The sequence below is a fragment of the Olea europaea genome, unplaced genomic scaffold (genome assembly GCF_002742605.1).
Source record: "Olea europaea var. sylvestris unplaced genomic scaffold, O_europaea_v1 scaffold3443, whole genome shotgun sequence".
Lineage (NCBI taxonomy): Eukaryota > Viridiplantae > Streptophyta > Magnoliopsida > Lamiales > Oleaceae > Olea > Olea europaea.
In genome coordinates, this window is record NW_019253492.1 from 1 (window position 1) to 11,759 (window position 11,759).

At 34.4% G+C, this 11,759-nt stretch overlaps 1 protein-coding gene across 1 annotated transcript; it reads left to right on the forward strand.

The window, feature by feature from the left end:
• The first annotated feature begins 10,212 nt into the window (after positions 1-10,212).
• On the forward strand, positions 10,213-11,511 carry LOC111386168 (UPF0481 protein At3g47200-like). The gene is made up of 2 exons (XM_023010622.1): positions 10,213-10,394; positions 10,452-11,511. Exons 1-2 carry the CDS (start codon positions 10,213-10,215, stop codon positions 11,509-11,511), a joined length of 1,242 nt encoding a protein of 413 aa, XP_022866390.1.
• The last annotated feature ends 248 nt before the right edge of the window (positions 11,512-11,759 follow it).

Consider the following 11,759-nt stretch of genomic DNA (forward strand, 5'->3'; position numbering starts at 1 on the left):
ATAACGGTATAGATTTTTATATTTCTGTATTTTTTAAGTATGTTCATAAGACAAATAAAATGAGAATCTGATAAGAAAAAAGAGTTGTTAAATTAGTTCATGCTTCAGGGCAGGGATGGTGGGAGATCCTTAAGGTTAGGGTTTAACCTTTAATAAAGAGACTGTAACCATTCAATCTTGGTAAGAGAATATTACTCTTGAAAAGTTACAATTTTGAATGTCAAACACTGTTCATTCATCTGGCCATGAACTAGTGCTACTTGGCAATGCTACCATATTGAAGAAGTTCCTAGAGAAACAGATCAATATATCTGTTAGGTGAAGCGAAATAATGCTCAGTCAATGACACAACCCGTCCCCTGTAACACCACTAGATCCGGACGTGGCATGCGCCGATAATAAATACCAACTAAAAGTCGGACCCACCATCAAGGCTAATACAAATACAATATATCACTTTTTATACATTATTTTTCTAACAAAATTTCGGCATTATCTCCTTTGTAAACAGAACTAACCAAACTGAGATCAATTTCACACAAATCCCAAACTATAGCACAGTACAATAAAGATAAGCCGAAATCTCCACTTTTATCAAGAAATACAATGAAATATACATATGGATATATAATATATAGTGAGCCCCATAACTAACTACAAGTGATGCAAAATCACATCTAGATATGAACATGCATCCCGAAATACTGACTACATGTTCTATGAAGTGAGTCATACTAACAAACTCTGTCGTGTGGCTCTAACTCCAAAATCAAGGCTCAACTCCAAAAAATGCTCAGATTCTCAACTGCCGCCTGATAAGGAAAAACGTGGAAAAATATGAGTTGATAGCTCAGTGAGTGGAGAAGTTCAAAATAAATATACTTTTTCATTTATACATTTTTATTGAAAATTAAATTCATACCATTTGATAATTCACAAGCTACCATCATGTAATTATAGCCAAAAAGTGAAATATTCACATAATGTCATAAAAATATCATCTTAAAATCATGATATAACATCAGCTGATAACCATGTTATAATCTCATCACATCAAACGTGCTGAAAAATCCACCAAAAATGTACCCTCTGACTGAAATATGTAATCCGCCCCTCGAGCTAAGAACTTTCGCCACGGGCCTTTGGCCCCTCTGTGAATGAAAGTCGGTCTCAAAGACCTCTCAAAATCAATTCTAAAACACGGCCAAGGCCCCTCAGTGAACTATATGTACACGGTCGAGACCCCTTCATTCCCGGTCCATGACCCCTCAATGTACTATAGAACACGGCCAAGACCCCTCAGTGAATTAGAAGAAATATATAATCACGGGTACTTTTCTGGTCGATCTCAAAATCATATCTCATATTCCAATTCACAATGTACCGTATACAATCTTTAAAATTCGCATGTATCATAATAAAAGATACTTCCATGATATCCATGTAATTCAAACACATAATTTCATATAATTGCACATACTTTAACAATATACTTAATTTATAAATACTTTAAAAATATTTATATTTTTCCACTCACAGAACTATGTACGCCAAAATCAATTCGATTGATACGCTGTCCCAATATCCTTTTCGCCGCCTGCAATATAATATAATTTTTAAATCAACAATTAACTAATTTAAGAAATTTCATTAATTAAATAGGCGATACCCAAACATAATTATTTCACGTTTAGGCGATTTTTAACGTCTCTTTAATTACTAAAATTAATTTTTCTTTCATTTTATTCAATTTCATAGTTTATTACACTTAACTCCTTCAATAAAATTAAATTTAACCTAACAATCTAACAACTACAAAATCAAACCTAACTTAACAGTAAGTAACTTTATACTTACCTTTCAAAATTGAGAAATTCAAGCTTAATAGGATAGAGCACTTAATTCCTAACACATTGGCAAATTTTCTCTTTTTTTTCTTCATCTTTTTCTTTTTTTTTCCCTCTTTTTCCTTTCTCTTTTTCTCTCCTTTTCTTCTCTGGTCCGTTCTTGTGTGTGTGTTATGAATTTGGTTTGGATTTGTATTAGTTTCCACCGCCTGCCACTTTTTCTTTTCTTTTGTCTTTTTTTTTTTAAGTTTGACTTTTCTTTTTGAATTGACTAGAGTATTACATTCAAGTCGAAGCTGGATAGGAACGAAAGCAATATTGGTTTTAAAATTTCAATCTAGAGCCTTCAAATGTTTTGGAATTCTTCAAAACTACTCCAAAACGTTGCTTGCTTATTAAAAAGAAAGCAGTTCAATCAACCTTGTAGCCTTCCTCAATCAAGTGGCAGTCTTGTTAATCAATATCCATTGTCTTCTCTTTCTCATCGTCTTTGCCTCACCAAAGCTTGATTGTACGATCGTGTGAAACAGTTGCAATGCATTGTCCATCTGCAATAAATGATGAACAGCAATAAATTACATAAAACTCTGAACATCAAAATTGGCGAGATAGCAAACTATGCTTATACAGCACTGGCAGAACCCCAATTAAGGGAAAAGCAAGGGTCAAGAAATTGCTGAGATCTTCAACTTGACGTCATCAAATATTGGGTGAAATGCATGATTCGTGAAGTCTATTAATCTATTGAACAAAATTTTAAAGTCACCGCCTAATCACCGGCCCTTATTTTGTCCCAAGAGTTATAAACTTTTCCAACTTCGCTAATTCCTTCCAAGTGTTGGACAGGTAGCAATGTAAATCATAACTGATAGAAAGATTCAATAAGGGTCAAAAGTCTCAGTAGTTATGTAGATCAAGCAAAAATGATAGGGGTCTATGTAGCAGTGATGAATACCCGAAGCCAGTTAAATACAAATGGTTAGCATTTATAACTTATGTGGACAAAGCAAGATTACAAGATAGAATGCCAAGCACATAAATGGACACAACAATCCTAGAACCGAGTTTCTCTCCTCAGCGTAAAAGGGGAAAAAATGAATGTGCATTTCGTATTCTACCAATCTCATTATAGAACATAAGAATAGCTCATGGAAACAAAACAGACCAAATAACAATTTTAAAATATAAATTCTACATTATATTTTAGGTTAGTTAATCTCACCTCCAACAACATCAAGTGACGTAACCTTTTATTCATGACCAGATAATGTCTTTACAGGCTTAAAATCTCTAGATGACCACACCTGAGATAGAAAGAAAGGGATAAGGGAAATGCGTAGAAACATGAGTTTAACAAACATAAAACATAATGAGAGTGGAGAAGCATAGATTAAAAAGATTATTGACCTTCGAAAATGGCCAACAGGTATCGTTAAAGGACCATGTATACGTGGACGTATTTTATCGTATGTAAAATATAAACAGTATGTTTATAGAAGAAGATGAATAGTAGACAATGAAAGTGTATTGTGTTCTCTTCCATGTATTTTCCAAGATCCTTTTAACTGATATAAGAATTGCCTATTTATAGTGATCAGACCGACGTGATTATTGTTGGATTGGATCCACGTGGTTTGATCTGCAGACCCTTTGTGTCACATTAACTCTAACTCACATTAATTACATTGATAGACTTTTGACAAGAGATCAACCACTCTACAAATCTAGGCTGACATCTCTAACACTTATTAACTGCGAACGTCACATCAGCTCACATCAATAATCAATTTTGAAGATGTGCTTGCCTGACCCTCTTCTGGTTGTAAAGGACTTTGGATATTCAGGGAGCTCGGCAATAGAAGGTAAACCACTTTGGAAAAAAGGATATGACTACTTTGGCTATTCTCAGTGAGACAATCTCGACGCTTAACGTGCCAGTCTCGAATGTTGACCCTTTTTGCATGCTTGCCATGTGTCCAAATATGATGACTCTCACATGGGTCATTTCGTATGATTAGTAACAAAGATCGGTACCTTAGCTGTCATATCATATGAAGAAGTAACCAAAAAGTATCCCCCTTGAGATTCAAATTTGACCTAAGATATAAAGTTAGAGTGAGCAGGTATTATGTATAAAGATTCTCTTCCTCAAATCCCATATGCGGCAAGTATTGTCTTCACCACCACTAGCCAAATGATAGCCATTGGGAGAAAAACTGACTCCAAGTACCTGAAAGGAACATAATAAGAGATTCGATTCATCATTTGTAATCCAACAACCTAAACATCAATTCCATCCTCAATCCCTCTTTTACAGCAGAATACTTCCAGGGCAAGAATACTTCTCCTAGATCTCAGGTCCCGCTAGGGATATCAATTGGGCCGAGCCGGCTTGGCTCGTGGGCTGCTCGGGCTCGTCATTTCTTCCAGGGCAAGAATACTTCCCCTAGATCTCAGGTCCCGCTAGGGATGTCAATTGGGCCGTGCCGGCTCGGCCCGGCCCGTGGGCTGACGAGCCCGAGCTCGAGCCGAGTGGGGGTCCACGAGCCAACTCGTCCAAAAATGTGGAAAAAATAAAATTTTATCAATAAAATTTGAAAAATTTGCAAAAATAAAAAATTTCACGAGCTCACGAGCCGCTCGTGGGCTCCGCTCGGCTCGACCCATGACCTCGTGGGCCGAGCCGAACTCGAGGTCGGCTCGCCATGAGCCCAAGCCGATCACGTGGGTTAACGAGCCGAGCCGACTCGGCTCGGCCCCCCGCCATCCCTGGGTCCCACACACAAGCAAGAGAGTCAAGTCCATAGGGGGCTACACATAGCAGTCCAATTTTGAGATTATTTGCTATTGCACATCGCAGTCCAATTTCAATTGACTGAAAATTAGGACAATAGAGGACGGTTGCATGTGAATTTTGAGGAATCTACTTTTTAAGTTTTTCCCTTTTTACTCCATGCCTCCAACCATTCATTATTCTCTTTAATTTTTAAGGTTGTTGGAGTGTAGAGGAGTAAAAAGGGCAAGTGATAAATAAAAGGATTCTCATTGTAGATGCACGTCTTTTACGTGTCAAAGGGGAGTCAAATTAAAAGGCCCATTTGCTGTGCAACGATCAGATAATATCTAAAAATAAATGATAAATAAAAGGATTCTCATTGTAGATGCACGTCTTTTACGTGTCAAAGGGGAGTCAAATTAAAAGGCCCATTTGCTGTGCAACGATCAGATAATACTGTAAGCCCAATGTTTAGCTACTATACATTAACCGTTCTCAACGGTAAGACTTTCACAATTACAAAATAATATCGAAAGATACAAAATTGAAGTCAAAAGCAGTAAACTCTAAATACATTAGAAAGGCAGAATTGAAAGATTAGTCACTGACAAAATACTGCTTTTAAGATATGAGGCTAAAAAAATTCAGTAGCTTTTTATATATAAAATAAATTAAAAAATAAAATCCGGTAGCTTTTTAAGAACCGAGTTCCTCTCCTCCACCTAAAAGGGGTAAAATTGTAATTATTAATAAAATAAATTTAAAAAAACAAAACTAAATGTTTTTTTAAAAAGAAAAATGTTTTTTTAAATAAGTTTTTATTTTATTTTATTTTTCAAAGTAATTTTATTTAAATAAGTTTCTATTTTAATTTATTTTTAAGGAACATTTTGTTAAAATAATTTTTATTCATTTTATATTTATATATAACTTTAAAAAAAAGGTTTTATTTTATTTTAAAAACGTTTTTTAAATAAGTTTTTATTTTATTTTTATTTTTTTAAGTAATTTTTTTATATATAATGCAAATTTACTGTTTTAACCCTTATAAGATTAGTGAAAATGGTGAAAAAAAAATTTGGGAGGTCATAATGAAACGTCATATGATATTTGGGTATTTATGGTTAAATAAAATCAAATTGAGTGATCATGGTGAGATTGAGTATAAAATTGGGTGGTCTTGATGTCATTAAGGGTGTGTTTGATTACATTTATTTTCCATGGAAAATATCAATTTTTCATCCAAATTCCTACTTGAGGTGTTTGATTGTTAATTTTTTTCATAGAAAACATTTTCCAACTTTTGAAAATATGCCAATTTTTCTTGTTTTTAAGGAAAACATTTTCTTTGGGTGGAGGTGATTTTTATTTTCCACAAAAGAAGGAAAATATTTTCTTTTCTAGGTGATATTTTTCATGTCAATCAAACAGACTCTTAAGTATAAAATTGGATGTAGATGAATTTAAACATTTTATTTTATTTTATTTTATTTTTAACCCTTCTGTTTGTTTCCTTTTTTTTTGGATTAATTTCACAAACGGTCACTGAACTTACAGAAAAATTACAAAACGGTCATTGAAGTTTAAAACTTTCAGTAACGGTCACTTAAATATTGGGACACTTTCAAAAATGGTCACTGAAGTTTAAAAATTTTTGAGCTACTTTTGCGGCAATTTTTCGACCACTTCCGACCACCGATACCACTGGATTTTGATACCGTTGAAAATCTTACAATATCCTCTTCAATTACAACAAAAAAAATCCCCAAACTCCAAAGGATTCGGCCGGAATAAACCCAAAAAGTTGGCTACCCGAAAAGGCAAAAATCTGGCCAAATTTTCAGATTTTTGGTGGACTTTTGCGGCGATTTTTTGACAACTTCCGACCGCCAAAATAGCCAAATTTTGATACCGTTGGAAAGCCCACAATATCCTCTTTAATTACATCCAAAATCTCCCCAAAACTCCAAAGGATTCGACCAAAATAAACTCACAAAGTTGACATCCCATATTTTTGTCTTTCTGGGATGCCGACTTTGCGGGTTTATTTTGGCCCAATCATTTGGAGTTTGGGGGAGATTTTAGATGGTAATTGAAGAGGACATTGTGGGCTTTTCAATGGTATCAAAATCCGATGGTCTTGGTGGTCGAAAATCGCTGAAAAACTACAGTAAAAGTCGCCCAAAAATCTGAAAATCTGGGCAGATTTCAGATTTTTTGGGGCGAATTTTCCAGTGATTTTTCGGTTGAATTCCTTGGTGTTACAAAGAGGTTTTGAGTGGTAATTGAAGAGGACGTTGTGGACTTTCCAACGGTATCAAAATTTGATGGTATCGGTGGTTGGAAGTAGCCGAAAAATTGCCACAAATGTAACCAAAAAAACTAAAAAAGTGTTTTTCAACTTTAGTGATCGTTTCAGAAATTTTTTAAATTTCAGTTACCGTTTTTGAAAGCGTCTCAATACATAAGTGACCGTTACTGAAAGTTTTAAATTTCAGTGATCATTTTGTAATTTTTCTGTAAGTTCAGTGACCGTTTGTGAAATTAACCCTTTTTTTTTTGGATAAAGAGATGTGTACAAACACATTTGTACAAAATGTGTCATACTTTTTCAATCAATTGTCCTTTTTTATTTTTTTGGGTTTTGCCATTGAAACAGGGCCCGTCTCTATAGCATGGTCCTTTTTTTGCCCATTTTTTGGGATTATTTGCGTCACTGGCAAAAATACTGCCTTTAAGATATGAGGCTAAAAAAATCCAGTAGCACCCTACTTGATTTGTACTAATCAAGCCAAAGTACTTTAATTTGATCACAAGGGAAATAGTATTATGACTTGGTTTTGATTGCTCCCTATCCATCGATTAAGAGCACGTCTATTTAGATTGAAATTTGTTGCTTTCTGTCTTTTTGACAGTCTTATCATTTTACTTTTGTCACTTAAACAAATCACTTCTTCCTAATAAATAAGGACACGTCAATTTGTAATATGCTGAGGTTTTAAGAAATATGTTGACCTTTTCATTTGATAAGAAAATGTGATGTACCAAAAGGTAAAAAATGTATTGGAGCAACAATTGTCTGCATTTGTAGTTTCAATAATTTTGGTGGATGCGCAATTTAATATAGAAGTTAATCACAGTTTACTTAACAATGATAAATTTGCAAAACAATGTTAATTGGTGGGTCGTTGAGTGTAATGATACTAGAATAAGTAGATAATAATATTCTTTACTAGATACTATAATGTTAATGTGACAGGATTTATTTTATGCCCATAATAGATAGAAGATATCTTGCCCACTGGTGATGTAAAAGGTATTTTAGACTCACCTGTGGACAGATATCCCATGTCCACTATGAACATGAAATAAGGAAAATGATAAAATGTGATAGGATAGATAATTAACAACATATATTTTTTACTTAAAAATCTGTAACATATCGACCATAGTCCTAATTTCAATTAACAAAATATCTTTATAAGTTATTCATCAAAAACTTTAAACAACTATTAAAAAATTTTGAGTTGCTCTAAGAAATTAATGACTGGTCTAAATATAATAGACAATTTAATGATTTAAGTTGATAAAATTTTATCAAAGTTTATCCAGTTTTGCTTCACTTGTATTTTCGTTGACATTCTCATTTACATCTTATCGTGTGGCACACAATTTTGTCATTGATTGTTTTAAGTTTTGCCACTGATTTTTTCAACACTTAAACCAATCAACGACCTCGATTTTTATACCTCTTGTCATCCAAGATTTACACCAAGAATGTACAGATAGATTAATTCCAATTTATCTAACAAGTGATTACTATAAAAGAGAACTTGAAGAAAATAATTATTTATGTTTGGGCACCATTAATTCAACCAGAAATCTTTTCTTCTTCTTCTTCTTCTTTTTTTTTTTTTTGTTTCCCCCCCCCCCCCCCCCCCCTTCTCCCTCTCTTTCTTTTTTTTTTTTTTAGTTTTGTTTTTGGTTAAATTTATATTATCACCTCACCCACATCACATTTTTTTTCAATTCCACATTTTTTTCGCCCCCCTACCACTCCCCCTTTGTTGTTTTTCCACATCTCTTTTTTGATAAGTGTGCATTCATCCATCCCAATTAGTAAGAATAATATTATTCATAATCACTCTATATCGATAATTGTCCTAGATGAATCAAATAACAAACTATCAGTAAGGCGACTATCGATAGTGAGTGACTATAAATAGCATCATTCAATTTTAAATGATACCTGCTTTGTCCCTCCATTATAGAACCAACACTTGTGCTTGTTCCTTCTCGACTGCCCCCAGAAACAATTATTGTACAGCAATCTTAACGTAATGTACAATGATCAATTTGAAAAGTGTTAGGATTTGTTTGGGAGAGGTTGGAAAAATTGTTGGAAATTTGGAAATACGTATGTTTTCAGATTATTGGAAAAACTACATATACATTCACGATGAAATAAATAATTATTTATTATATTCAGTATTTATTTTTCTGTTATACAGCGAGTGATTACTATTTACTATGCGTTAAATGAAATGACGATTAAAAGGGAAATAAAAATTCAATCACTCAAAAGTACTTGGGCGTGAGCTCCTAAACAATCCCTTAAATTGGGGCATTTTTTAGGCAGTCAATCAGTGGCAGGTTCAGGTAAGCTTCCACGCCCATAAATATTGCTTTTGCCTACCCAAGATGAATCACATTGCTCTTAACGTGTTCAGTTCAGCAGCGGTTAGATCAAATAGGAGAAAGAGGTTGGCTTTACTTCTAGGTACAATTTGTTGACTTAGTCTTTTATTCTTATATTTCAATTTTTTTTATTGTTATTTTGCAAAATTTCTTTTGTTGATCTTTGGATTACAGTGATTTTTATTTGCTAAATTTCATATTTATTATGGAAAATTAAGAAAAATAACCTTCTATGGTTAATAATGATATTTTTTTGTCCTGGATTTCTTGTAGGAAGAAAAGCAAGAAATTCGTCCCCAAAAAAAAAAAAATAAAACATTTATCAAGTACGATAAAAATCTTTAGAAATGGAGTTGAGATCTTGAATAATGAAATGTTGAGTTTTTAAATGTTTATCCATGATTTTATCTTATGTGCTTATTTTCTCTCGCATGGTCTCTATAAGATCAGTAATAAAATGTATTTTTCTAACTAGGAAAGTCTAACAAGATACTGAAAAAAATGTTAATTTGAACACTTAACTAGGGAAAATGAGGTTCGAGCATTAATTGCTTTGACGTTCATCATTTTACATTATGATTTAACAATTTGGACACACGTGTTAGATTAAATCAATGAGGGATAAAAGGAAAGATGATCTACTAAAGTGAATAGTACGTATAGTATAAGGATTTGAACACACATGTTAGACCATTACAAAAGAACTCACGTTTTTGAGCCTATGTGCCTAAGCCTGGCTTATTATAAAAAGTATGATTGAAGAGATAAAAATTGTGAATTTCATAAAATGTATATTTTAAAATTGAAATTTGTTTAGTTAGAAATTTGATAGTTTATCAAACAAGCTGCTAATAATATGTGCTGATGCAAATTCATGCTGACGTCTAAGGGATGGTGACAGTTGTATCCGACCATATACTGGATGGTTGCTCTCCCGCCGTCGAGATGTTTGCGAACGTCCAGCCAACCTGGATTCCTGTTAGCTCACCTGGAGCCATAGAAGATAACCAAAGTGCCACTCAAATTGATAAAATATCACAAGAATCAAGCAACAGCATTTCCAAGGATGAGTGGTTGATTTCTGTAGGGAACTATGTTGACGACACAACAGACAAACCCTGAATCCAAAGGACTCCATCATTGCTGCGTGACAAACCATGCAACGAAGAATGTTATGATCCTCTCGTAGTTTCGATAGGCCCTTATCATCATGGAAAGCAAAAGCTCGACGCATTTGAGAAGCTAAAAATTCCAGTCGCACGGGAATTCGTTCGTGCCTGTGGTAATCAAGTATCCATCAAACAGTTGTACGAAGAGGTGGCAAAGGTGGGTGAAAGTGTCCTCAAATGCTATGAGAAAGGTTCGACTGAAGAGTATAATGATGAATCGTTTACAAAAATGATGCTTCTTGATGCTTGCTTTGTGCTTCAATTTATGTCCATTTCCGTAGCTAAAAATAATTGTGCCAATAGGACAGATATGGAACAAGATGAAGTAGATCCACTACAACCTTGGAGTCGCTTCCATTTTTTTGCGAGGAGGGACTTGTTCTTGCTAGAGAATCAAATTCCTTTACTAGTACTAAAAGTTTTGATGAAATTCAGGTTCACAAATGAAATCAAGGGGACAACGTTGATTCTGAATTTCCTTAATCAGAAGGCCGCCATACTGCCACTTCAGGAAAGTAGATGCACTAATGCTGTCAAGAAACTTGTGCAACGAATGATGGGATGCTGTCTTCAGAAAAAGGAGAAATGGAAAATAGATATGAATGCATGCCATCCTCACCTTCTAGATCTGGCTTGGGAACAACTCCTCGGGTCATCTCCTGAAGAAAAAAACGAGAACAAATTTCGGGAACAGCTCGTCCGATCATCTCCTGGAGACAAAAACAAGGAGAAATTTGGCAAATGTTATTCGTATCGTTCAGTAATGGAGCTCAAATCAACAGGAATTCATTTCAGACCAAGTGAAACTAACCATGTTACTGATGTAAAGTTCAAATCTCACCTTATTTATGGTACTCTTACACTTCCTCCACTCGTGGTAGACGATTCAACAAAATCTTTGTTATTAAACTTGGCGGCTTATGAAATGTGTCCCCATGGCCCTTCTGATTGTCGCATTATGTCATACATTTTCCTAATGGATTCATTCATTGATCGTGCCGATGATGTTAAAGAGCTCTGAAAAAGAGGACTTCTTGTCAACGCTTTAGGCAGTGACTGTGAATTGGCGAAACACTTTAACAAGATATCTAATGAATTAGTACCTGATTTTTGTGGATATGAAGATGTTCAGAGGCAGATTGAAAATCATTACAAGATTGAAGCACGTCTGGATGGCTGAATGGATACACGCCCATTTTAGAAGTCCCTGGGCTTTTTTGGCTTTTCTAGGTGCAATTTCCGTCATTGCCCTCGCTATGGTACAAACAT